Consider the following 26,991-nt stretch of genomic DNA (forward strand, 5'->3'; position numbering starts at 1 on the left):
GCACTCCAGCCTGGGCGACAGAGCAAGACTCCGTCTCAAAAAAAAAAAAAAATAAATAAATTAAAATTAAAATTAAAAATAAAAATAAAAATAAAAGGTTGAGTGTGGTGGCTCACGCCTGTAATTCCAACACTTTGGGAGGCCAAGGTGGGCAGATCTCTTGAGTCCAGGAGTTCGAGACCAGCCTGGGCAACATTGTGAAATCCATCTCTATAAAACAGTACAAAAATTGCCGGGCACAGTGGCTCACACCTGTACTCCCAGCACTTTGGGAGGCAGAGGCGGGTAGATCATCTGAGGTCAGGAGTTTGAGACCAGCCTGGCCAACATGGTGAAACCCCATCTCTACTAAAAATACAAAATTAGCTGGGCATGGTGGTGGACACTTGTAATCCCAGCTACTCAGGAGGCTGAGGCAGGAGAATTGCTTGAACCCAGGAGGCGGAGGTTGCAGTGATCCGAGATCGCGCCATTACACTGCAGCCTGAGCAACAGGAGTGAAACTCCATCTCCAAAAAAAAAAAAAAAAAAAATTACAAAAACTAGCCGGGTGTGGTGGCACGCTTCTGTAGTCCCAGCTACTCAGAAAGTTGAAGTGGGAGGATCGCTTGAGTCTGGGAGGCGGAGGTTGCAGTGAGCTATGATTATGCCACTGCACTCCAGCCTGGGAGACAGACCAAGACCCTGTCTCAGAAAAAGAAAAAAAAAGAACAGAAAATCAAAACAGAGCCTGGCAGGCAGGCTGTGCCCAACCAGTGTTAAGCACTGTGATTCATACATACATGGAGGCATATACTCAATCCACCACTTGTTTTCTGGTTACTGCATGAGCTCAGTGATTCCCTTGTGCCTGTGGGTCTCCAGGGTGTCCCCTGGTGGGCGGGGGGGTGAGATCCAGGTCCTTCAGGCAACTCCTGTGGTCCCATGCTCCAGCAATTCTGTCACCCGCCACCCCCTAGAACCTCATCAAATTGGTGGACGAACTGATGGAAGCTCCTGGGGACATAGAGGCCCTGGCCCCACCTGTCCGGCACCTCATAGCCACCCAACTGCTCTCAAACCTTGAAGATATCCTGAGAATCCTGGCCAAGACCCTGCCTGAAGGCCCCTTCACCTACCTTTCCCCTTCGAACACAGGTGAGACCTTGGCCTGCCCTGCCACAACCCTGGGCCCCACCTGGTACCTGGGGTCCCTAATCACTACTGCCCCTCTCCCCTCAGAGCTGACCCTGATGATCCAGAAGCAGGGGGACAAGAACGTCACTATGGGTCAGAGCAATGCACGCATGAAGCTGAATTGGGCTGTGGCAGCTGGAGCCAAGGACCCAGGTAGCAGCGGCCGTCTGGAGCGGGAGCCCGTGGGAGAGACATGGAGGAGCTGGGATGGGGCCAGGGTGAGGTTCAGAATATGGAACAACTGACTGGGCATGCCTGCAATCCCAGCATTTTGGGAGGCAGACGTGGGTAGATTGCTTGAGCTCAGAAGTTCAAGACCAGCCTGGGCAACATGGTGAAACCTGGTCTCTACAAAAAATACAAAAATAGCTGGGTGTGGTGGCCTGTGCCCATAGTCCCAATTACTCGGGAGGCTGAAGTGAGAGGATCAATTGAGCCCGGGAAGTTAAGGCTGCTATGAGCTATGATCACGTCAAAGCATTCCAGCCTGGGCGACATAGTGAGACCTTGTCTAAAAAAAAAAAAAAAAAAAAAAGGCCAGGCGCAGTGGCTCATGCCTGTAGTCCTAGCACTTTGGGAGGCTGAGGCAGGTGGATCACCCGAGGTCAGGAGTTCGAGACCAGCCTGGCCAAAATGGTGAAACCCTGTCTCTACTAAAAATACAAAAATTAGCTGGGCGTGGTGGCAGGTGCCTTTCATCCCAGCTACTCGGGAGGCTGAGGCAGAAGCATCGCTTGAACCTGGGGAGTGGAGGTTGCAGTAAGCTGAGATTGCGTCACTGCACTCCAGCCTGGGCGAAAGAGCGAAACTCCGTCTCAAAAAAAAAATAAAAAAAGGAACAGCTAGAAACTGACTCATCGGGAGAGGCTCCTGGCGTCATCGTGGTGGGCTGGCTGAGCCTGAGTTGGGCCATCTTGGGAGGGAGGATAGAGCATGGGAGGAGGACAATAGGAGTAGGCAGCGAACGTGTCTGTTCCCCAGGCCCCGCCGTGGCGGGCATCCTCTCCATCCAGAACATGACGACATTGCTGGCCAATGCCTCCTTGAACCTGCATTCCAAGAAGCAAGCTGAGCTGGAGGAGATCTATGAAAGCAACATCCGTGGTGTCCGACTCAGACGCCTGTCGGCCGTCAACTCCGTCTTTCTAAGCCACAACAACACCAAGGAACTCAACTTCCCCATCCTGTTCGCCTTCTCCCACCTTGAGTCCTCCGGTGGGGAGGAGGGAAGAGACCCTCCTGCCAAGGTCTCTGCTCACTCTGCTCACTCTGCTCTTTCCTCAAAGATAACCCAGGGTCTTTGCATGTGCTGGGCCCCTCCCTGTAAAGCTCTTTCCCCATGTGACTCCGTTTTTTATGATTCTGGTCTTCTCATTTGGGCCTTCCCTGACCTCATTACTTATTTACTTATTTTATTTATTTTATTTTATTTTACTTTTTGTTTTGTTTTATTTTATTTTATTTTTTTTTGAGACAGAGTCTCACTGTGTCGTCCAGCCTGGAGTGCAGTGGCACGTTCTCGGCTTGCTGCAATCCCTGCCTCCCGGGTTCAAGCGATTCTCCTGCCTCAGCCTCCCGAGTAGCTGGGATTACAGGCATGTGCCACCACGCCTGGCTCATTTTGTATTTTTAGCAGAGACAGGGTTTCTGCATGTTGGTCAGTCTGGTCTCAAACTCCTGACCTCAGTTGATCCACCCGCCTCAGCCTCCCAAAGTGCTAGGATTACAGGCATGAGCCACCACGCCCGGCCTTTCTTTTCTTATTTATTTATATTTTTAGACAGGAGGGTCTCACTCTGTGGCCCAGGCTGGAGTGCAGTGGCGCGATTATAGCTCACTGCAACCTTGAACTCCTGGACTCAACCATTCCTCTGGCCTCAGAGTTTTGAGTAGCTAAGGCTACAGGCATGCACCACCACTCCCAGTTAACTTTTTTATTTTTGATAGAGACAGGGATCTCACTATGTTTCCCAGGATGGTCTAGAATTCCTGGGCTCCTCCCGCCTCAGCCTCCTGAGTAGCTGGGACTTTAAGTGTGCACTACTATGCCCAGTTAATTTAAAAAAAAATTTTTTTTAATGGAGATGGAGGTCTCACTATGTTGCCAAAGCTGGTCTCGAACTCCTGGCCTCAAGCAATCCTCTCACCTTGGCCTTCCAAAGTGCTGGAATTACTTACAGGTGAGAGCCACCATGCGTGGCCACCTCCTAATGTACTATGTATGTTACTTATTCATTAGGTTTATGATATAATCTGCCTCTCCCACTTTTTTTTGTTGTTTTTGAAATGGAATTTCACTCTTGTCACCCAGGCTGGAGTGCAGTTGCTCAATCTTGGCTCACCGCAAACTCTACCTCCCAGGTTCAAGTGATTCTCCTGCCTGGGACTCCCGAGTAGCTGGGATTACAGGTGCTTGCCACCACGCGCAGCTAATTTTTGTATTTTTTAGTAAGAGACGGGGTTTTGCCATGTTGGCCAGGCTGGTCTCAAACTCCTGACCTCAGGTGATCCACCCGCCTCAGCCTCCCAAAGTGTTGGGATTACAGGCATGAGCCACTTTGCCCGGCCACCTCTCCCACTCTTATGTCAACCTCACAAGGGTAGGTGCTTGTGTCTGCGGTGTTCACTGCGTGTCTCCAAACTGTTAGATTCAGTAGGTGCTCAGTCAATACTCATCTAGTAAACAAGCAGCCCTCTTGGGCTCAGCGCAAGCCCAGGACCTAAGAGTGAGCTCCAGGCCAACCTCTCTTGACCACCCCCGTCTGCCCACAGGACGTGATGCCTGGGCCATGGCAGGAGCTGATCTGTGCCTTCTGGAAGAGTGACAGCAACAGGGGAGGGCACTGGGCCACCGAAGGCTGCCAGGTGCTGGGCAGCAAGAACGGCAGCACCACCTGCCAATGCAGCCACCTGAGCAGCTTTGCGATCCTCATGGCTCATTATGACCTGGAGGTGAGCAGCTGGGGCCATCCTCAAGTGCCCACAGGTAACAAGGTCCAGCAGCAACCAGACAGGCAGCTAGTTCTCCATGGAGCCCTGCTGGTTGCTCAGATATGTCTGCATGGTTGCACAGCCCAGGTGTCCCCACATCATACCCCTCACATCCTCTTCCTTTGGCCTCTTCTCTACAACCCAGCAACTATACATTGGGTGCAGCCAGTAGCTCCTCTGCCTGTCCATCCCGTACCAATTGTGAGATGTCAAGTAAAAGCTCCCCATGTAGAGCATTCCAAGGGAGCACCACTTGCCCTTTTTATTTCAGACAGAGTCTTACTCTGTCATCCAGGCTGGAGTGCAGTGATGCAATCTCAGCTAGTGAGGTTCAAGGGATTCTCCTGCCTTAGCCTCCCGAGTAGCTGAGATTACAGGCGTGCACCACCATGCCTGAGTAATGTTTGTATTTTTAATAGAGACAGGGTTTCACCATGTTCCCCGGGCTAGTCTTGAACTACCGACCTCAGGTGATCCACCCGCCTTGGCCTCCCTAAGTGCTGGGATTACAGGTGTGAGCCACCATGCCGGCTTTTTACAATTTTTTTATTTTTTATTTTATTTTATTTTTTGAGACAGAGTCTTGCTCTGTCGCCCAGGCTGGAGTGCAGTGGTGTGATCTTGGCTCACTGCAACCTCTGCCTCCCATGTTCAAGCGATTCTCCTGCCTCAGCCTCCCAAGTAGCTGGGATTACAGGTGCACGCCACCATGCCCAGGTAATTTTTGTATTTTTAGTAGAGGCGGGGGTTTCACCATGTTGGGCAGGCTGGTCTTGAACTCCTGACCTCAGGTGATCCGCCCACCTCAGCCTCTCAAAGTGCTAGGATTACAGGCGTGAGCCACCGCACTCAGCCTGGAGCACCACTTTCTATATGTGACTTCAATAGGATCCATAGTTAAGCTGGGCCTTGTCGAAAACTGCAATTAGGCGGAGAAGGGGGGCGCCTGTGGTCCAGGCCAAAGGCCCAGCAAGCACAAAAATGTGAAACTCCCCTGCCAGCTGGTAAGTGTGGCCAGATCTAGGAGGGACAAGGGAGGAGGTCAGAGAGGTGGGTCCGTCAGAGTGTTGGCGGAAAAGGGACCACAAAGAGGGCAGGAAGGCCTCAGGCCCTGAAGAAACCCTGAGCACCCGGTGCCACTCCTAGGACTGGAAGCTGACCCTGATCACCAGGATAGGACTGGCGCTGTCACTCTTCTGCCTGCTGCTGTGCATCCTCACCTTCCTGCTGGTGCGGCCCATCCAGGGCTCGCGCACCACCATACACCTGCATCTCTGCATCTGCCTCTTCGTGGGCTCCACCATCTTCCTGGCCGGCATCGAGAACGAAGGCGGCCAGGTGAGGTCCCACCCGGCTCCCACCTGAGCTCTGGGGTCAGGGAGGCCTGAGAGGGGTTATTCCCGCCCACTCCCGGGGCTCGGTCGGGTAGGCGGGCCCTGGAGTCATGAGGCCCCGCCCCTGCCCGGGATCTGGCCCCGCCCGCCGGGGGGGTCGGGTTCTCTTTAAAGGGTGCTGGCCTTGGAGCCGCCTGGCCATGCCCCGAGTCCCCGCTCGCTTCTATAAGCGTTGTTGGGGATGGGCCCTGGAGGGGAGCCTGGCCCGGCTCCAGACCCGCCCACCCTTCGGCTGTGGTCCCGCCCACTCTCGGGCCCTGAAGTCGCCCCGCCCCTCCGTCCCTGCCCCGCAGGTGGGGCTGCGCTGCCGCCTGGTGGCCGGGCTGCTGCACTACTGCTTCCTGGCCGCCTTCTGCTGGATGAGCCTCGAGGGCCTGGAGCTCTACTTTCTTGTGGTGCGCGTCTTCCAGGGCCAGGGCCTGAGTACGCGCTGGCTCTGCCTGATCGGCTATGGCGTGCCCCTGCTCATCGTGGGCGTCTCGGCTGCCGTCTACAGCAAGGGCTACGGCCGCCCCAGATAGTGAGTGCAACGAGGTGGGGCAGGGGGAGGGCGGGGTGCTAGGCCAGGGGCTCACACGCAGTGCCACGCACGATGTCCAGCTGCCCTCGGTTCTGCTTCTGGCTTCCTGGGGCACTGATGGGACCCCTCCCTTACCTCCCAGCTGCTGGCTGGACTTAGAGCAGGGCTTCCTCTGGAGCTTCCTGGGACCTGTGACCTTTATCATTTTGGTAAGTGCCCACTCCCCCTCCACCAAAGCCCAAGCGCCATGGGCCCAGGCCCGCCTGGACCATCGCTCTTGCCCTCTAACCCACAATCTGCTCCCCGCCCAGTGCAATGCTGTCATTTTCGTGACTACCGTCTGGAAGCTCACTCAGAAGTTTTCTGAAATCAATCCAGACATGAAGAAATTAAAGAAGGCGAGGTGAGAGGAGGGGCTGGGAGGACTTGGAGGCAGGGCCGGGGTGAGGGGCATGAAGCTGGAGGTGATGTGGGGACCCACGCTGCAACCCCCCTCCCCACAGGGCACTGACCATCACGGCCATCGCGCAACTCTTCCTGTTGGGCTGCACCTGGGTCTTTGGCCTGTTCATCTTCGACAATCGGAGCTTGGTGCTGACCTATGTGTTCACCATTCTCAACTGCCTGCAGGGCGCCTTCCTCTACCTGCTGCACTGCCTGCTCAACAAGAAGGTGGGGGCCTGGGCACAGTGGCACACACCTGTCATCCTCCCACCTACTTGGGAGGCTGAGGGGGGAGGACTGCTTGAGTCCAGAAGTTCCAGACCAGCCTGGGCAACATAATCAGACGCTGTCTTTACAAAAAAATTCAAAGATAGCCAGGGTGAGGCCAGACAAGGCAGCTCACACCGGTAGTCCCAACACTTTGGGAGGCCGAGGTGGGCAGATCATCTGAGGTCAGGAGTTTAAGACCAGCCTTGGCCAACGTGGTGAAACCCCGTCTCTACTAAAAATACAAAAATTAGCCGGGCACGGTGGCACATGCCTGTAGTCCCAGCTACTTGGGAGGCTGAGGCAGGAGAATCACTTGAACTGGGAGGCAGCAGTTGCAGTGGGCCAAGATGGCACCATTGCACTCCAGCCTGGGTGACAGTGAGACTCATCTCAAAAAAAAAAGATAGCCGGGTGTGGTGGTGAATACCCATAACCTCAGCTTCTCAGGAGGCTGGGGCAAGAGGATCACTTGGGCCCAGGAGTTCAAGGTTGCAGTAAACTATGATAGTGCCACTGCACTCCAGCCCGGGAGACGGGCACCCGATCTCAAAAAAATAACCAAACACAAAAACACCAAGGTGGGGCTAAGGGCAGAGCATGGGGAGGAGCATGCACGGTCCCAGGGCCTGCTCCTGCCCTGACCGGGTGTCTGGGCCGGCAGGTTCGGGAGGAATACCGGAAGTGGGCCTGCCTAGTTGCCAGCGGAAGCAAGTACTCAGAATTCACCTCTACCACGTCTGGCACTGGCCACAATCAGACCCGGGTAAGGGGCTGCACCTAGGGCGGGTGTGTGGGCAGGAAGGCACCAGGGCTGGCAGTGCTCAGGCCTCACTGGGCTCTCCTCTCCAGGCCCTCAGGGCATCAGAGTCTGGCATATGAAAGCACATGGTTCATGGACGGTCCAGCAGCTCCTGTGGCCGCAGCAGCTTTGTACACGAAGACCATCCATCCTCCCTTCGTCCACTGCTCTGCTCCCTCCACCCGCCCTCCCTAGGCCCCATGTGTGCCACCAGGAGGGTATGGCAGCTATAGTCTGGCACCAAAGCCCAGGACACCCAGCGGGGTGAAGCCGGAGCCACTGGTCCTGCTGCTGGCTGCCTCTCTCCTCCACCTTGTGACCCAGGGCAAGTACAGGGGCTGGCCCAGGGCTGCAGCGTGTTGCCCTGGCAGCTGGGGCCAGTACTCAGGACAGACTGAGGGCTCTTGTCCCAGCCTGGACTTTTCCTCTCATATCTGCTGCAGAACTGAAGAGACTAGGTGCTGGGGCTCAGCTTCCTTCTTAAGCTAAGACTGATGTCAGAGGCCCCATGGCAGGGCCCCTTGGGGCCACTGCCTGAGGCTCACGGTACAGAGGCCTGCCCTGCCTGCCCAGGCAGGAGGTTCTCACTGTTGTGAAGGTTGTGATGTTGTGTAATGTGTTTTTATCTGTTCAAACTTTTCAATGTTGACACTTAAAATTAAACACATGCATACAGAAGATGGCCTTGCCTGCTGGTGGTGATTCAGACGCCAGGCCCAGGGTGTCCGTCAAAGGCCGAGATGACCAAGAAACAGATGGTGTGGGAGCCAGGTTTCCGTAATAACAAGTTTATTCTCACACAATTTCTAGCTTCTCAACAGTGGCACCTGGAAAGGGGAGGTGAAGCTGCATGCGGGCGGCTCCGGGTGGGCAGCTCCGGGTGGGCGGTTCTGGACTGGCGGGGCACGTGGTGGTTACCGGCTCTGCTCAACTGTAAGACACAGGAAGCGGTGAACCGAAGGGCCGGGGTAGGAACCCTCTGCCCCAGCCCCCTGCCCTGCCCAAGGCACTTACTGTATGTGGATATGTCGATTTCCTCTGGAAGTTCTGCCACATTAACTTCAAACCGGTCCTGGACGTCATTGAGGATTTTGGCATCATTCTCGTCAGACACAAAAGTGATGGCTAGGCCTTTGGTGCCAAAGCGACCCGCCCGGGCCACCTGCAGGCAGACAGGATCAGGGTCAGGCCACAGATACCACCTCAGGACTTGAGGAAAAGCAGGGTTGGGGCCCCACCCCACCGCCAGGGGAAAGCAACATGCCCGTGAGGCCGCTCACCCGGTGCAAGTAGGTGTCCGAGTCCTCAGGCATGTCGTAGTTAAAGACGATGTTGACTCGCTCGATGTCCATCCCCCGGCCAAACAGATTGGTGGCCACCAGGATCCGCCGCTGGAAATCCTTGAACTGCTGATAGCGTGACAGGCTGGGGTGCAGGAGAAACAAGTGGAGGCCGTCAAACACTGGGCTCCTGGGTGGCGCTCCCTGCAGCCTTGGCGGGTGGCTCGCACTCACCGCTCCTCCTGGGCCATGCCCCGGTGGATGGCGATGGCCGGGAAGTTCTGCTCCACGAGGAGCTGGGCCAGGGCCATGCAGCGCTGCACTGACTTGACGAAGATTATCACCTGAGGGAAGGAGTGGCGGTCAGGACCACATAGTCTGGCGGCCCAGCGACCTCCCGATGGTCCAGAGCCCCAGGATGGGCTGATGGAAGTGTCACCTGGTTAAACTCCAGCACGTCCAGGAGATCAAAGAGCTTGCGGTTCTTCTCACTGTCTTTGAGTTTGACGTAGTACTGCTGCAGGCCGTGCAGCGTGAGCTTGGTCTCGTCGTCCACAAACACCTCCATGGGCTGTGTGGGAAGGGAGGTGGGAGGGGCGGGCAGGGATCACCTCTGGGCATCTCGCCTGCCCAGAACCTTCCAGTGGGCGACTCCTTTGTGCGACGCTTCCCAGAGGGCCTCCTGCACTGGACCTCAGTAAACATCGCTCAAAACCTGGATGTAAGCTCTGGCCCGGCTCAGGTGTGGACCAAGCTTGACTCCCAGTTTGACAAGACCGAGGGGAGGAAAGGAGGCTCCGCCGGCTCCCAGCATCCCAGCATCCTCCGAGGCATGTGGGCTGTGCGGGTGTCCTGGGGCCCCAGGCTCCAGGCCCCTGGGGAAGGCCGAAGCTGCCACTCTCGCCTTACTCACATCCTGCATGAACTTCCTGCACACAGGCCGGATGTCCTTGCTCAGGGTGGCGCTGAACATCATGCACTGCTTCTCGTGTGGTGTCAGGCGGAAGATCTCCTGCACATCCCGCCGCATGTCTGGGTGGGGAGGGCAAGACATGTGTGGGCATGAGCGTCTGCCATGCAGGACCCCCACCCCAGACCAGACCCAGACCCCTCCCAACCTGTGCCAGGGAGCCAGTGGCACCGTGACGAGGGCAGAGTGAGCCGCGGGAGTGGCCAGTCCTGGTGCCTGAGGGGCTGGGGGGTGGCCAGCGAGCGCAGGCGCGGGAGGAGCTGCAATCCACTTACGCGCTGGCGCGGAGCAGCCGTGCCCGTGCGCCTCGAGACACGCTTCAGGGAGGGAAGCCTGAGGCAGAGACAGCCGCTGGGGTGAGAGCTGCAGCTGCCTCCCAGGACACAAGCCCATCTCCCACCGGCCCTGTCGAGGCTCACTGAGGGCAGGTGGGGCCTAGAACCAACCCAACAGGTGGCAGAAGCCTCACACTCCTAGAGGTATGTGCGCGTGCCTTTACGTCCAGGAGGGACGGGGGCTTATTTGGATCCCGTGGTCCCATTTGGCTCGGGCTCAGAAACAGCACGTCCCTCTGCCGGCAGCAGAGCTTTCCCTAAGATCACCACAGGAGCCCGGCCTGCCAGCCACCCATGTGACCCACTCAAGAGTCTTCCGCCTGCTATGGGGCCCGCCTAGTTGCTGACTCTCCAGCTGAGGCTGCAAGGCAGATGACTCACCCAGCTGCTCCAGCATCTTGTCACACTCGTCCAGCACAAAGTGCTTCACATTCTTTAGGCTGAAGCTCCTGTTCCGCACGAGCGCCAGGATGCGGCCCGGGGTCCCCACCACGACATGGGGACAGTTCTTCTTCAACACTTCTTCATCCTTCTTGATGGAGAGACCCCCGAAGAACACAGACACCTACGGGGAGGAGGAGGAAGCTGCTCCATGCTGATACCCGGCCCAAGGCGCCAACCAGCTCGGCCCCAGCAGCCCAAGGGCACCTAATACCCAACCCCAGCACCTGTGAACAGGAGGCCTCAGGAGACCAAGACAGGCCTGAGAGCCTACCGGGGCTCCACTCAAAGGAAGCCCCAGGCTGGGACCTGCACAGGCCCCTGGGAGCCATGCATAATTCATCAGGCTTTTAAGGAGCAAAAACCACCGCAAACCTCAAAGGCAGCTGCCCCTGCCAAGCTTGGTAAATGCTGGCTGGGCCAGAGCTGAGGCTAACAAAGCTGCAGAAACCAAGCGGCGCCTGACCAAGTCCAACCTGAGGGGCTCACCTTGACGCTGGGCATGTACTTGGAGAAGCGCTCATATTCCTTGCTGATCTGGAAGGCCAGCTCCCTCGTGTGGCACATGACCAGGACCGTCACCTGGGAAGTGGCACAAGAAAAGGGCCTTCAGGCAGTATCCTAAACCCCTCCCCCACCAGAGTCCACCCAACCCAGTCCGCCTCACACCACAGGCCATTTGAAGACCCAGTCCAAATGCCTCCCCTTCTCACGGCCCTTCTCTAACCCTCACTCCCTACACCCTCCCACAGTTACTGAAACCTGTCTCCCAACACCAGGACCCGCAACGAGAAACAGACAATGGCCCGCATAATGGTTAGACCTGGCCTGCCCGGGTGACGTGGGACCCAGCTCTTTAAGGATTTCCTGAATCTCCGCACTCAGGCGGCCTCAGCCCCGGTCTTCCCACCCATGCCACCAGACAGTGGACCACACCACAGCCCTCCACGGCACCTTCATCCATTAGGATGTGCTCTGAGATAACGAGGGCATGGGCGCCAATATGAGGCCCAAAGATGTGCACCCGGCCTGACTCAGGAGCAAGACACCAGAATTCACTGAAGTGTCTCCCCAGGATAGTGGCACACAGCAAGATAAAGGGAGAAGATAGCCAGGGCCTAACAGCAAGGACAGCAGTGACAGCTGGATTCAGGGCAACCCAACCTTCATAGATGGACACTCTCTAGATAGGTGGCAAAACAGCAGCAATGCCTCTGGGGCAAGGGGCAAACTGTGGGCACTTTCCAGTTATTTTGGCTTACTGGCAATTTCTGATTTTTGTTATAACTGATTACTCTATTTTTTGAGAGAGAGTCTCCCTCTGTCACCCAGGCTGGAGTGCAGTGGTAGGATCATAGCACACTGCAGCCTCGACTTCCTGGCCTCAAGCGATCCCCCAGCCTCGGTTTCCCAAAGCGATGGGCTACCAAGTGTGAGCCACCTCACCTAGCCTACTCTACTTCGGCCGCCACAGGTAGGGTGGGGCTGGGAAGGGAGGAGCCCACCCACCTGTCCGTTAACAGGCTCAATCTGCTGTAGGGTGGCCAGCACAAAGACCGCCGTCTTGCCCATCCCGGACTTGGCCTGGCACAGGACGTCCATGCCCAGGATGGCCTGGGGAATGCACTCGTGCTGGACTGCAGGAGAAGCAGAGCGTGAGGGACGAGAACCTGGAGACACCCCCGTGCAGGCTGCTCACCAGTTGACCGGGGGGGCCCACAGTGAAGGCAATCAGAAGAGGCCAAGTCCGGACAAGGCCATAGACACCTGCCGGGCTAGGGTATCCGCCTGGTCAAAGCAGAGCACCCCGGTGCTAAGAGCAGCCATAGGCCCCGCTGGGTGCAACTGATCTGAGGGGCGAGCAGGCCCCTCCCTCACCCACGTCACACTAGAGGCAGCACTGCTCCAGGCGGGCAGGGCTGGTCTTGTCTTGGTGAGGACCTGGGCAAGAGGATGACACCCAGAAGGCGTACCCTCAGACGGATGCTCAAAGCCACAGTCCACGATGGCCCGCAGGAGCTCCGGCTTCAGCAGAAAGTCCCGGAAGCCAGAGCTGTGGATGGAAACGTAGGATCCCTTGATGTCTTTCTTAGGGGGAGCTGGCGTGCTCTCTTGAGGAGCCTGGGGCTCTTCCTCTTCATCGTAATCCAAAAGATCGTTTTCCACATCCTGTTCTGCCATGATGCTGAGAAGAGAGAGAGGCAGGGTCCGGCGAGTGGGCACAGAAGGATGATGAAGCTTCATTCAAACGGCATTCTCTACCACCTCCTTCCATAAGCCAGCCCATCAGCTCCACCTGGGCTGCATCTCGTAGCTTCGCCCTGTCTTCACCTCCGCACCCCCAAGCCACCCCATCTCTCCCCCATGCCCCGCTTGCCACATCCACAGACAGAACACCCTCCACCTCCAAGGGCTTCCCATGGCTTGCAGAGTTAAAATCCCAACTCTCACCACAGGCCAGGCAATCCCCTTGGTTTGACCCCTGCCCACCTCATCCCACACCACCCCCAGCCTTGTTCAGCTGCTCAGACCCCTAGAGCTCCTGCCCCAAGCCTTTGAACCCGGTTGTCACCACCAGCAATGCTCGGCCCCCAGGTCTCTGCACAAATGCCTTCTTCTCCACACGCAAGCCTCAGCTCCAGTGAACCTCCTTGGGATACCTAGCCCAGAGAAGCCCCCTACCTATCACTCCCCAAGGAACCCACTGGGCTTGCATGGGGCAGAAGCCCAAAGACCCCAGGGTAGGCCTGCCAGGATGCTGGCGGGAACTGAGTTTGCAAGAGAGCAAGCAGTATCTGCCCAGCCCCAGCTTCTCCCCCTTTCTGTGGTCTGCACAGGGGAATAATTAAGTGCTCTCATGAAAGGCCTCCTATTGGGCCTGGGCCAATAAAAATAAAGCTGAGAAGATGGAAAATGGAATTAATACAAAGTCTGCCTACCTCTTTGCTTTATTAATCTAATGCATACCAAGTGCCTGCTAGGTGCAAGGGACCCAAACATGAGGACAATTGTCTTTCATCCTCCTCCCCTACCCCAGACTCCAGTGGGGGGTGGAGCAGAGGGCTGCAGCTGCTACAATTCTTCCTGAGGCTGGATGCTGAGGATCCTAAGCCACTTCTGGCCCCGCTGTCACTCAATCCCAGCCCAGAAACAGCAATTCCATTCTCTCAATGGCTGTTTTCTCTCTCTCAACATCCCTGTCCATGAGGCAGTGAATCCCACCCAAGTGAATCCCACCCAGAGGACCCAACTGGCCCTCTGGCCAGTTCTCACCTATGCCACCATGCTGGCCCCAATGTGCTATCACCTGTTTTTGGCGACGGAGTCTTGCTCTTTCACCCAGGCTACAGCACAGTGGCATCTCAGCTCACTGCAACCTCCGCCTCCAGGGTTCAAGAGATTCTCCTGCCTCAGCCTCCTGAGTAGCTGGGATTACAGGTGCTTGCCACCATGCCCAGATAATTTTTGTATTTTTAGTAGAGACAGGGTTTCACCATGTCAGTCAGGCTAGTCTCGAACTCCTGACCTCGTGATCCGCCCGCCTAGGCCTCCTAAAGTGCTGGGATTACAGGTGTGAGCCACTGTGCCTGGCCTTGTTATTATTTTTAATTAGAACAGCTTTACAGGCCAGGCACAGGGGCTCACGCTGTAATCTCAGCACTTTGAGAGACCAAGGTGGGCGGGTCACCTGAAGTCAGGAGTTCCAGACCAGCCTGACCAACATGGTGAAACCCCATCTCTACTAAAAATACAAAAATTTAGTCAGGTGTGGTGGCAGGCGCTTATAATCCCAGGTACTCGGGAAGCTGCTGCAGAAGAATCGCTTAAACCCGGGAGGCAGAGGTTGTGATGAGCCAAAATCATGCCACTTCACTCCAGCCTAAAAAAAAAAAAAAAAAACTTCACAGAGATATTTACATGCTATACAACTCACCACTTAAAGCAGACAATTCAGTGGTTTTTAGTGTAGAACAAACATGTGCAACTACTACCACACGTGCAATTTTAGAATACTTCATCACCTTGAAATAAAAGCTCCTGTACCCTTTACCCATCCATACCCTAAACACCCCACCCCAGCCCCGGGCAACCACTAATCTGCTTTCTGTTTCTCTGGATCTGCTTGTTGTTGTGGACGTTTCACATAAATGAAATCTTACAATGTGTGACATTCTGTGTCTGGCTTCTTCACTCAGCACAGTGTGCTCTAGCACATCATCAGCACTCCCTTTTTTTCTCCCCCTCTGAGACAAGGTCTTGCTCTGTTGCCCAGACTGGAGTGCAGTGGCCCAATCAAAGCTCACTTCAACCTCTGCCTCCTAGGCTCAATCAAGCGATCTTTCCACCTCAGCCTCCCTAGTAGCAGAAGCTACAGGCACCCGCCACCACTAATTTTTGTATTTGTAACAGAGATGGGGTTTCACCATGTTGCCCAGGCTGATCTCCAATTTCTGGGCTCAGGCAATCCACCCACCTTGGCCTTCCAAAGTGCTGGGATTACAGGTGTGAGCCACCACACCCGGCCTCATTTCTTTCCATGGTCACCTAATGTTCCATCTCATCAATATACATTTTGCTTAACCACTGTCAGCTGGACATGCAGAGGCCATCATCTCTTGGCTGAATTAAGCCAATAGCCTCCTCCCCGGTTTCCCTGTTGCCATCCCCCAGCCCCTCCCCAGAGCAGCCAGAAAGAACCTATCAAACTAAGTCACGGCCAGGCCCAGTGACTCACGCCTGTAATCCCAGCACTTTGGGAGGCCGAGGCGGGCGGATCACCTAAGGTCAGAAGTCCAGGACCAGCCTGACCAACATGGTGAAACCCCATCTCTACTAAAAATACCAAAAATTTGCCGGGTGTGGTGGCGGGCACCTGTAATTCCAGCTACCCGGGAGGCTGAGGCAGGAGAATCACTTGAACCTAGGAGGTAGAGGCTGCAGTGAGCCAAGATCACACCACTGCCCTCCAGCCTGGGTGACAGAGCAAGACTGCCTCAAAAAATAAATTAAAAAAAAAAAAAAAAAAAAAAGCCTGAGTACATCACTGCTCTGCTCAAAACTTTTAATGGGTTCCTTCCCACTGTGCTTAGAAAAAAACTCAAGTTTCCACACAGCCAGCCTACCAGGCACCTCCTGACCTGACTCCTCTGTACTCAGACTCATCTCCCCCATTGCCCCTCACTCACCAGCCTTGCTACTGTCTCAAACACACCTCAGCACCTTTGCACTTGCTGTTCCTGCTGTCTGGGTCACAAATCCCCCACTTCTTTTGGGCCTCCTTTGCTCCAGAAAGGCATTTCCTTACAGCCCCAAATAAAACAGCACCGCTTCCAGTCAGCCCTGCCCTGTGAGAACAGCTAATAAGCACTCCATAGCATAGGCTGAATAAATGGAACTAGAATAAAGGAGTTCAGGCAGAGCTGAGCAGGTTTCTTTATCTGATCAAACAGGCAATCTGAAGGGGTCACTTCCCAGGCAGCAGGGAAAACATGAGCCAAGAAAGGTCAGTCCAAAAAGCACCAAAGCCTTTTGGGGTATGGAGAGTAGGACTAGCTGGCTGGCGTCCGGGCAGAAGAGAAAGCTGGAAGAGCTGGTCGGCCACAGGGCATGTTTTTTCTTTTTTTTCCTTTTTTTTTTGGAGACAGGGTCTCGCTCTGTCACCCAGGCTGGAGTGCAGTGGTGCAATCATAGCTCACTGGAGCTTCGACCTCCCAGACCCAGTGAGTCTCCCACCTCAGCTTCCTGTGTAGCTGGGACTACAGGTGCATGCCACCACGCCTGGCTAATTTTTGTATTTTTAGTAGAGACAGGGTTTCACCATGTTTCCCAGGCTGGTCGTGAACTCCTGGACTCAAGCAAACCTCCTGCCTCTGCCTCCCAAAGTGCTGGGATTACAGGCATGAGCCACCCACCACGCCCAGCCTGGGCACGTGTACTTGCTAAGCAATAGGGAATTGCTAATTAGGTTGGAGCTGAGAGTCAATCAGGATCTGCCCAAGAGTACTGTAATTTACTCCACAGATGAGGGGGGAGGTTAAGACCAGCAGCAGGGAAAACCAGTCACCAAATGAAAGAGAAGTAACCAGGGTAGGGGCATGACGTAAGGAAAGAAAGGATGGGACATGCCACAAGACAGGAACATCCCCTGAGCAATCCATGGGTAAAGAAGAGCCACAGTCTATTCTGGGCTCCACATCTAGGGGGCCAAGAGATGCTGTATTTTAAGGAAATAAAGCAAAGTTGTTTTGTTGGTGGGGAAAGAAATTTGTGGCAGGCCGGGCATGGTGCTCACTTCTGTAATCCCAGCACTTTGAGAAGCCAGGGTGGGTGGATGTCTTGAGCCCAGGAGTTCGAGACCAACCTGGACAATAAGTCGAGACCCCGTCTATACAAAAACAATTTTTTAAAAAAATTAGCCGGGTGTGGTGGCATGGGCCTGTAGTCCCAGCTACTTGGAAGGCTGTGCTGGGGAGGAACGCTTGAGCCAGGAGGTCGAGGCTGCCCGTGATGGCGCCACGACATTCCAGCCTGGGTGACAGAGGAAGACCCTTTCTCAAGAAAAATAAACTTAAAAAAAGAAATTGGGGCCGGGAGTGGTGGCTCACGCTTGTAATCCCAGCACTTTGGGAGACGAAGCGGGCGTATCACTCGAGGTCAGGAATTAAGAGACAAGCCTGGCCAATATGGTGAAACCCGTCTCTACTACAAATACAAAAATTAGCCGGATGTGCTTGCTTGAACCCGGGAGACGGAGGTTGCAGTGAGCCGAGATAGTGCCACTGCACTCCAGCCTGGGCGACAGAGCGAGACTGTCTCAAAAAAAAAAAAAAAAGAGAGAGAAAGAGAGACAGAGAAACATAAATTGGGGCAATTTGAATCCGTTAAGACACAAAATTTTCAAGAAACCGGGCTGGACAGGATCTAAAACTCAAAACAGGATCCGGCGGGGTTTTCCCCGCCCAAAGTGGGTAGCCATGACCGCTGAGGCGCCAGAAGCGGATGAACTTGAAAGGTGACAGCAGGGAACTCACAACCCAGACACGCCACGTACACCCATTTACCCTCAAGTGTCCCCAGGCAGGCTTTCCACCCCGGAGTTTATTCCCACCTGGGGACTCCTATTTCCAAAACAAAGTCTTTTTTTTTCTTTTTTTGAGGCAGAATCTCGCACTGGCACCCAGGCTGGGGTGCAGTGTCGCCATCTCGGCTCACTGTAACCTCTGCCTCCCGGGTTCAAGCGATTCTCGTGCTTCAGCCTCCCGCGTAGCTAGGACTACAGGCGCCCGCCACCACGCTCGGCTTTTTTTTTTTGGTAGAGAAGGAGTTTCACCATGTTGGCCAGGCTTGTCTCGAACTCCTGACCTCAAGTGATCTGCCCTCCTTGGGTCTCTCCCAAAGTGCTGAGATTACAAGAGCCGCGCCCGGCCTTCCAAAAGAAAGTCTTATGTGCCCCAAATCTCAGAATCCCGAATCCCGTGAAAAGTAGACCAAGAAGAAAGTAAACTGGGAAAGGGGTCAAGTCCCTCGAACCCAAAGAAACCCCTGAAAACTGGAAGCTCCGACTTCTCCCACCCAGGCCCCAGACCCCAGCGTCACGCCCTCGTCCCTCTCCAAATGGCCTCAGGCCGCCGCGGGGTCTATTCGGACGGACTGACGAACTCCAAGTGGGACTCGGAGCGCCGTCGGCCATGACAGCCCCTCCCAGAAGCGGGCCCCGAGCCCCGCGCGCCAACGGCCGGCCCACCCCTAGCGCATGCGCCCCGGTCCCCAACGGCCAACACACAGCGCTCTAACACACCAACCGCCCCGCCCCCCCGGTCTCGCGACCCTTTCTCCTCCTCCCCTTAGCTCCCAACGTCTCCCCTAGTCCTCTCGCTCTCAGGTCAGACGTCCCCACACCGCTGCCCCGCGCCCAGGATCCGCCGCTCACCTGGCTCCCCGTTCTTCTCCGCGTGCTGCTAAGAGAGCCTTCTGACCGGTTTTCCGCCGGGCGCTCAGACACGAGCTGCTGCGCTTCCTGCCTCTTGCGTCGGGCTGCTGCTCTGCTCACTGGACCGCTGCCTTTTCATTCAAGAGAGGCTGAAGCAGTGATTGGGTCCTGTGGAAGGGACCGGGAGATTATTGGCGGAGACGGGAAGAAAGAGGGCCTGCCTTACGCCTCGCGTTCATTGGTCAATCTAAAAGTAGGCGCGCCCCAGTGAGCCGACAGACTGGGGCCGGCAGCGCGCGGTCTCGTGATCTGGGTGTGGTGCTCGGTGGGAGCCGCCATGTTTAGTACTGATAACTGAAGACCAGATGGTTGCCCCTTGGCGTGTGCCCCACCCTTTTCGAAGCGTGGCTTCTGCGCTGGGCGCTGAAACCGGAACTGTCCCAGTTGCTATCAATATGCGGCCTGGGGTCCTCCACAGTGGAGGCTCTGAAAAAGAATAGGGAGCGTGGAATGGTTCGAGTGGAGAGAACATTTTGCAGTATTTGGATTTCTATCACTCCATGATAGTTTTGTCTCCTTGAATTTCACATAAGTAGAAGCATGCAATAGATTGTCTTTTGTGTCTGACTTTTGCTCAACAAAACTTTTTTTTTTTTTTTGAGACGGAGTCTGGCGCTGTCACCCAGGCTGGAGTGCAGTGGCGCAATCTCTGCTCACTGCAACCTCCGCCTCTCGAGTTCAAACAATTCTCCTGCCTCAGCTTCCTGAGTAGCTGGGACTGCAGGCGCCCGCCACCACACCTGGCTAATTTTCAGATTTTTAGTAGAGACGGGGTTTCGCCATATTGGCCAGGCTGGTCTCGAACTCCTGGCCTCATGTGATCTGCCCATCTCAGCCTCCCAAAGTGCTAGGATTACATCAGCCATTCTGCCTGGCCCCAACAAAGTGTTTTTGAGAATTGTCTGTGTTGTGGGGATATCAACAGCTCGTTTTTATTGCTGAGTGGTATTTCATTGTGTGGCTATACTGTAATGTAGCCAATATAGTTTCACCCACCTGTTCTTGGCTAACTGATTGTTTCCGGTCTTTGGCCACTGTTAATAAACTTGTACTGTAAGAGTATTTTGGGGAAGATAAATTTTCATTTCTTTTAAATACCTAGGAGTAGCATGGTGACATGGTCACTGAGCTTCATTAGATCCTGGCAGATTTATTTTCCTATCTTCCTCCCTCTCTCCCTCCACTTTCCTCTTTCCTGCTTCAGGGTGTGACTCTGTTACCTATCATGCCCAGCTAATTTTTAAAAATTTTGTAAAGGTAGGGTTTTGCAGGCCAAGCGTGGTGGCTGACACCTGTAATCCCAGCACTTTGGGGGGCCAAAGTGGATGGATTAGCTGAGGTCAGGAGTTTAAGACCACCCTGGCCAACATGGTGAAACCCCATCTCTACTAAAAACACAAAAATTAGCCGGGCGTGGTGGCGGGCGCCTGTAGTCCCAGTTACTTGGGAAGCTGAGGCAGGAGAATGGTGTGAACCCAGGAGGCGGAGCTTGCAGTGAGCCGAGATGGCGCCCCTGCACTCCAGCCTGGGTGACAGAGCAACACTCTGTCTCAAAAAAAAAAAAAAAAAATGCCAAGTAAAGAAAGAATCAGCCAGTTACCATGGCTCCCGCCTATAATCCCAGCACTTTGGGAGACCAAGGAGGGCAGTTCACTTGAGGTCAGGAGTTTGAGACCCGCCTAACCAATATGGAGAAACCCTGTCTGTACTGAAAATGCAAAAGTAGCCGGGCGTGGTGGCATATACCTGTAATCCCAGCTACTCGGGAGGCTGAGGCAGGAGAAATGCTTGAACCCGGGAGGTGGAGATTGCAGTGAGCCGAGATTGCGCCATTGCACTCCCGCCTGGGTGACAGAGCCAAGACTCCGTCTCAAAACAAAAAACAACAACAATAACTATTGGTTATTTGGGGCTACTCAGGAAGCTGAAGCAGAAAGATCGCTTGAGACCAGGAATTCCAGACCACCTTGGGCAACATAGCAAGACCCTATCTCAAAAAATAAAAAAAAAAAAAGATAAATTGTACGGACATTTTGTGTATCTTAAGTTTTTGCCACCCTCTTAAATTTTCCTACCAAAGGCCAGTGCGGTGACTCATGCCTGTAATCCCAGCACTTTGAGAGGCCGAGGTGGGCAGATCACCTGAGGTCAGGAGTTAGAGACCAGCATGGCCAATGTAGTGAAACCCCGTCTCTACCAAAACTACAAAAAATTAGCTGGGCATGGTGGCAGGCACCTGTAATCCCAGCTACTCGGGAGGCTGACGCAGGATAATCACTTGAACCCAGTAGGCGGAGGTTACCCTGAGCCGAGATCGCGGCCTTGCACTCCAGCCTAAGCAACAGAGTGAGACCCCATCTCAAAAAAAAAAAAAAAAAAAAAATTAGCCAGGCATGGTGGCACATGCCTGTAATCCCAGCTACTCTGGAAGCTGGGGCAGGAAAACCGCTTGAACCTGGGAGGTGGAGGCTGCAGTGAGCCAAGATCACGCCACTGCATTCCACCCTGGGCGACAGAGCAAGACTCAAGTTTCAAAAATGAAAAGCCGGGCGCAGTGACTCGTGCCTGTAATCCCAGCACTTTGGGAGGCCGAGGCAGGTGGATCACCTGAGGTCGGGAGTTCAAGACCAATCTGATCAACATGGAGAAACCCCTACTAAAAATACAAAATTAGCTGGGCATGGTGGCACATGCCTGTAATCCCAGCTACTCAGGAGGAGGCTGAGGCAGGAGAATCGCTTGAACCCAGGAGATGGAGGTTGAGGTGAGCTGGATCATGCCAGTGCACTCCAGCCTGGGCAACAAGAGCAAAACTCCGTCTCAAAAAATAATAATAAAAAGAAAAGAAAAGGAAAGGAAAGGGGAAGGGGAAGAAAGAAGAAAGAAGAAAGAAGGAGAAGGAGAAAAAGAAAAAATTAACCGGGTGTGGTGTTGCACACCTGTAGTTGCAGCTACTCAGTAGGGTGAGGTGGAGGGTGAGGTGGATGGATTATTTGAGCCCAGGAGCTCAAGACCACAGTTAGCTGTGATTGTGCCACTGCACTGCAGCCTGGGCAACAGAAGGAGACTCTGTCTCACACATACAAAAATAAAATAATATTAAAATTAAAAACATTTAATCCTTAAGTGAAGCGGATGACATGAGGGCATTAGCATATTTGTGGCCAGGTGTGTGAAGTAAAGCTCAGAGCACATTAATCCCAGGCCCAAGGTCACACAGCTGGCAGGGATCCAAGCCCAGGCCATCTCCCACTGTTGGAATGCACTGTGCAAAGGTGGAGAGAGAGACCAAGGCCAGGCAACTTGGAAGCCTGGGGAAAACCAGTCCCTAAGGAGAGAAGAAATGCCCCAGCAAAGCAGGTGGAGGCAATTTTGGAGTCTCATGGATTGTCTGTATTGAGTAATAGCAGAGACCATCAGGCTGCGAACAATGGCTCATGCCTGTAATCCCACCATTTTGGGAGGCTGAGGCGGGTAGATAACTTGAGGTCAGGAGTTCGAGACTAGCCTGGCCAACGTGGTGAAATCCTGTCTCTACTAAAAATATAAAAATTAACCAGGCATAGTGGCAGGCACCTGTAATCTCAGCTACTCGAGAGGCTGAGGCAGAAGAATTGCTTGAACCTGGGAGGCAGAGGTTGCAGCGAGCCGAAAGCGCGCCATCGCGCTCTAGGCTGGGCTACAGAGCAAGACTCCATCTCAAAAGTAAATAAATAAATAGAAGAGACTGTCAAACCCAGTTAAGTCCAGTTGAGAGGTCTGAGAAAACAGGAAAACACCTCCAGTTCACCTACCATCCATGGAGACAGGAGGAGCTTCTGTTTTCTTCTTCAACAAAATAAAAACAAATGTTAAATGCAGAACAGATCAGAGCCTCCTAACTTACACCCACAATCCAAGATTAACAAATGTTAACATTTGTCATATCGGCTTGATTCACTTCAGAATCGTTTAAGATATTTTTTAAAAATTATTTATTTTTTCGCTCTTTCCTGCACACGGAAAGATGTAAAAATTTTATTTTATTTTTATTATTTATTTATTTATTTTGAGATGGAATCTCACTCTGTCACCCAGGCTGGAGTGCAGTGGCACCATCTCGGCTAACTGCAACCTCCGCCTCCCAGATTCATGCAATTCTCCTGCCTCAGCCTCCTGAGTAGCTGGGACTACAGGCGAGTGCCACCATGTGCGGCTAGTTGGTTTTTTTTTTTTTTTTTTTTTTTTTTTTTTTTTTTTTTTTTTATAAAAAGGGTTTTAACCTTTTTTGTCAGGGTGGTCTCAAACTCCTGACCTCAGGTGATCCGCCTGCCTTGGCCTCTCAAAGTGCTGGGATTACAGGCGTGAGCTGCTGCACCCAGCCTGAAATATATTTTAAAAATTTTAAGCTTGCTTATCTGAATGTCTAAAAAGCAAAAGACTGGCCGGGCGCAGTGGCTCACGCCTGTAATCCCACAACTTTAGGAGGCTGAGGCAGGTGGATCACCTGAGATCAGGAGTTCTAGACCACTCTGGCCAAGATGGCAAAACCCTGTTTCTGCAAAAAACAAAAATTAGCTGGGCGTGGTGGTGTATGCCTGTAATCCCAGCTACTCGGGAGGCTGAGGCAGGAGAATGGTGTGAACCCGGGAGTCGGAGGTTGCAGTGAGCTGAGATCGTGCCACTGCACTCCAGCCTGGGCAACAGGGAGAGACTCTGTCTCAAAAAAAAAAATATAAAATAAAAATAAATAAATAAAAATTAGCCAGGTATAGTGGTGCATGCCTGTAGTCACAGCTACTCAGACGGCTGAGGTAGGAGGATCACTTGAGCCTGGAAAGCTGAGGCTGCAGTGAGCCATGATCTCACCTACTGCACTCCAGCTTGAAGAACAGTGAGACCCTGTCTCAAAGAAAAGAAAAGAAGAAAAACTATTGATACATGCTGGGCGCAGTGGCTCATATCTTTAATCACGGCACTTTGAGAGGCCAAGGCAGGCGGATCACCTGAGGTCAGGAGTTGGAGACCAGACTAGCCAATATGGCGAAACCCTGTCTCTACTAAAAATACAAAAATCAGTTGGGTGTGGTGGTGGATGCCAGCAGTCCCAGCTACTGGGAAGGCTGAGGCAGGAGAATCACTTGATCCTGGGAGGCGGAAGTTACAGTGAAATGAGGTCACCCCACTGCACTCCAGCCTGGATGAAAGAGTCTTGCTTGCAAGACTCCATCTCCAAAAAAAAAATCAAGAAGGGAAAAAATTAATCTATGGTGATAGAGTCTATTTGAGGAGGTTGCCTGGGCAGGAGCAGAAGCAGTTCTGGCAAAGTGGCATGCCCCTGTAATGTCAGCCACTTGGGAGGCTGTGGCCGGAGGATCACTTAAGGCCAGGAATTCAAGACCAGCCTAGGCAACATAGTGAGACCTCATCTCTACAAAAAAGTAAAATAAAATAAAATAAAAATTAGCCAAGCACGGTGGCTGATACCTGTACTCCCAGCTACTTGGGAGGCTGAGGCAGGAGGATTGCTCAAGCCCAGGAGTTTGAGGCTCCAGTGCGCTATGATTGCACCACTGCACTCCAACCTGGGTGAAAGAGTGAGACCCAGTCTGTAAGATAAACAAATAAATAACACATGGTAATTAAAGTCAAAGTCACGGCCTAGTGTGGTGGCTCACGCCTGTAATGCGAGCACTTTGGGAGACCGAGGCAGGCAGATCACCTGAGGTTGGGAGTTTGAGACCAGCCTGACCAACATGGAGAAATCCCGTCTCTACTAAAAATAGAAAATTAGCCGGCCGTGGTGGCATATGCCTGTAATCCCAGCTATTCGGGGGAGGCTGAGGCGGGAGAATCACTTGAACCCAGGAGGCGGAGGTTGCGATGAGCCACGATCATACTATTGCACTCCAGCCTGGGCAACAAGAACGAAACTCTGTCTCAAAAAAAAAAAAAAAAAAGGTTGAAGTCACTTGTGCTTCACTCCAATTCCTTTCCTTCCAGTACAGAAACAATGTCCTAAAGAAAAACAGTCGTACTGAGCAGTTACTGCACCCAACTTTACAAGAATTACAGTCATTGGGTCACATAATGACAGGGACATGTTGAGAAATGTCTCCTTAGGCAATCTTGTCATTGTATGAATGTCATGGAGTTTGACATAGTTTGGACGTTTGTCCCCTCCAGATCTCATGTTGAAATGTCCTTGAGCCCAGGAGGTTGGGGCTGCAGTGAGCCATGTTTGTGCCACTGCACTCCAGCCTGGGCGACAGAGTGAGACTGTCTCAAAAAAAAAAAAAAAAATGGAAAGAGGCCAGGCGTGGTGGCTCACGCCTGTAATCCCAGCACTTTGGGAGGCCGAGGCGGGCGGATCACAAGGTCAGGAGATCGAGAGCATCCTGGCTGACACAGTGAAACCCTGTCTCTACTAAAAATACAAAAAATTAGCCAGGCGTGTTGGCGGGCGCCTGTAGTCCCAGCTACTCCAGAGGCTGAGGCAGGAGAATGGCGTGAATCTGGGAGGCAGAACTTGCAGTAAGCCAAGGTCGGTCACTGCACTTTAGCCTGGGCGACAGAGCAAGACTCGTTTAAAAAAAAAAAAAGGCCGGGCGCGGCAGCTCGCGCCTGTAATCCCAGCTACTCAGGAGGCTGAGGCAGGAGAATCGCTTGAACCTGGAAGGCCGAGGCTGCAGTGAGCGGAGATCATGCCACTGCACTCCAGCCTAGGCGACAGAGCAAGACTGTCTCGAAAAAAAAAAAAAAAAAGAAAGAGGGAAAAGAAAGAAAGAAGGAGAAGCAGGAAAGAAACAAAAGAAAGAGAAAGAAGAAAAGAAAGAATAAAAATAAAAAATAAAACAAAAAATAAAAGAAAGAAAGAAAAAAGAAAAGAAAAAAAGAATAAAACAGAAGAAAGAAAGAAAAGAAGGGAGGGAGGGAGGGAGGGAGGGAGATAGGTGTCCAAACCAGAATGACTTCCTCTTGAATAGGGGCTGGGTAAAATAAGGCTGAGACCTACTGGGCTGCATTCCCAGGAGGTCAGGCATACTTAATCACAGGATGAGATAGGAAGTCAGCACAAGATACAGGTTACAAAGACCCTGTTGATAAAACAGGATGTGGTAAAGAAGTTGGCCAAATCCCACCAAAACCCAAAACCAAGATGGCCTCGAAAGTGATCTCTGGTCATCATCACCGCTCATTTTATGCTAATAATGCATNGGAAGGAAGGAAAGAAAGAAGAAGGAAAGAAAGAGAAGAAGGAAGGGAGGGAGGGAGGGCAGGCGGGCCAGGCATGGTGGCTCATGCCTATAATCCCAGCACTTTGGGAGGCCGAGGTGGGCGGATCACCTGAGGTCGGGAGTTCAGGACTAGCCTGACCAACATGGAGAAACCCGGTCTCTACTAGAAAAAATACGAAATGAATGGGCGTGGTGGTGCATGACTGTAATCTCAGCTACTTGGGAGGCTGAGGAAGGAGAATCACTTCAACCCAGGGGGTGGAGGTTGCGGTGAGCCGAGATCGCGCCATTGCACTCCAACCTGGGCAACAAGAGTGAAACTCTGCCTCCAAAAAAAAAAAAAGGGAGACGAAACGAAGGAAGGAAGGAACGCAGACAGGTGATCCACAATGTTGGATGTGGGACCTAGTGGGAGGTCTTTTTGATCATGAGGGCAGATGCCTCATAAATGCCTTAGTGACATTTCCTTGATAGAGTGAGTTCTCCCTCTATTAGTTCATGAGACTCCTGATTGCTTAAAAGAGCACGGCACCGCTGTCCTCTCTCTGTCTGGCTTCCTTCCGGTCTCACCATGGAATGCCTGCTCCTCTTCCCCTTCAACTATGATTGGAAACTTTCCGAGGCCCTCCCAGAAACAAACGCTAGTGTCATGCTTCTGGTACAGTCTGCAGAACTGTGAGCCAAATGAACCTCTTTATAAATTACCCAGATTCAGGTATTCCTTTATAGCAATGCAAACTGACCTAGACAAGTGAACTTAGATAAACCTAGATGGGTCTGGGCATGGTGGTTCACTCCCAGCACTTTGGGAGGCCAAGGCGGGTGGATCACGAGGTCATGGGTTTGAGACCAGCCTGGCGAATATGGTGAAACCCAGTCTCTACTAAAAATAAAAAAAATCAGCCGGGCATGGTGGTGCGCTCCTGTAATCCCAGCTACTTAGGAGGCTGAAGCAGGAGAATCACTTGAACCTGGGAGGTGGAGGTTGCAGTGAGTCGAGATCCTGCCATTGCACTCCAGCCTGGGCAACAGAGTGAGACTCCATCTAAAAAAAAAAAAAAAAAAAAAGAAGAAGAAAAAAACCTAGATGGTATGGCTGCTACAATTATAGGAAGGCTACATGTGTACATGTAGGCTATGTGGTATAGCCCAGCAGTCACCAAC

General features: G+C 53.2%; 2 protein-coding genes across 3 annotated transcripts in view; one reads left to right on the top strand and one right to left on the bottom strand.

Annotated features, from left to right (window-relative positions):
* Positions 1 to 8,274, top strand: part of ADGRE5 (adhesion G protein-coupled receptor E5) — a 28,958-nt gene extending 20,684 nt beyond the window's left edge. Inside the window, exons 9-19 of the mRNA XM_017851216.1 lie at positions 960 to 1,137; positions 1,222 to 1,329; positions 2,158 to 2,423; positions 3,949 to 4,128; positions 5,314 to 5,505; positions 5,855 to 6,081; positions 6,224 to 6,290; positions 6,393 to 6,484; positions 6,585 to 6,753; positions 7,457 to 7,558; positions 7,645 to 8,274. Of these exons, the coding sequence (XP_017706705.1) occupies positions 960 to 1,137; positions 1,222 to 1,329; positions 2,158 to 2,423; positions 3,949 to 4,128; positions 5,314 to 5,505; positions 5,855 to 6,081; positions 6,224 to 6,290; positions 6,393 to 6,484; positions 6,585 to 6,753; positions 7,457 to 7,558; positions 7,645 to 7,674 (1,611 nt within the window). The 3' untranslated portion in view covers positions 7,675 to 8,274. The remainder of the gene's footprint in view (positions 1 to 959; positions 1,138 to 1,221; positions 1,330 to 2,157; positions 2,424 to 3,948; positions 4,129 to 5,313; positions 5,506 to 5,854; positions 6,082 to 6,223; positions 6,291 to 6,392; positions 6,485 to 6,584; positions 6,754 to 7,456; positions 7,559 to 7,644) is intronic.
* A 92-nt stretch (positions 8,275 to 8,366) lies between these two features.
* On the bottom strand, positions 8,367 to 18,694 carry DDX39A (DExD-box helicase 39A). 2 transcript variants are annotated; one of them, XM_017851234.1, is made up of 11 exons: positions 18,551 to 18,694; positions 12,594 to 12,805; positions 12,130 to 12,257; positions 11,110 to 11,202; positions 10,561 to 10,744; positions 9,788 to 9,906; positions 9,314 to 9,445; positions 9,109 to 9,218; positions 8,875 to 9,019; positions 8,609 to 8,756; positions 8,367 to 8,525 (listed from the first exon to the last, which is right to left on the bottom strand). In XM_017851234.1, exons 2-11 carry the CDS (start codon positions 12,799 to 12,801, stop codon positions 8,509 to 8,511), a joined length of 1,284 nt encoding a protein of 427 aa, XP_017706723.1. In that variant the 5' UTR covers positions 12,802 to 12,805; positions 18,551 to 18,694; the 3' UTR covers positions 8,367 to 8,508. The 2 variants fall into 2 exon arrangements, with proteins under 2 accessions (XP_017706723.1, XP_017706724.1); XM_017851235.1 differs by lacking the exon at positions 18,551 to 18,694 and adding an exon at positions 13,894 to 14,005.
* Between the last annotated feature and the right edge of the window lie 8,297 nt (positions 18,695 to 26,991).

This window comes from Rhinopithecus bieti, unplaced genomic scaffold (assembly GCF_001698545.2).
Source record: "Rhinopithecus bieti isolate Rb0 unplaced genomic scaffold, ASM169854v2 scaffold_33432, whole genome shotgun sequence".
Taxonomy (NCBI): domain Eukaryota; kingdom Metazoa; phylum Chordata; class Mammalia; order Primates; family Cercopithecidae; genus Rhinopithecus; species Rhinopithecus bieti.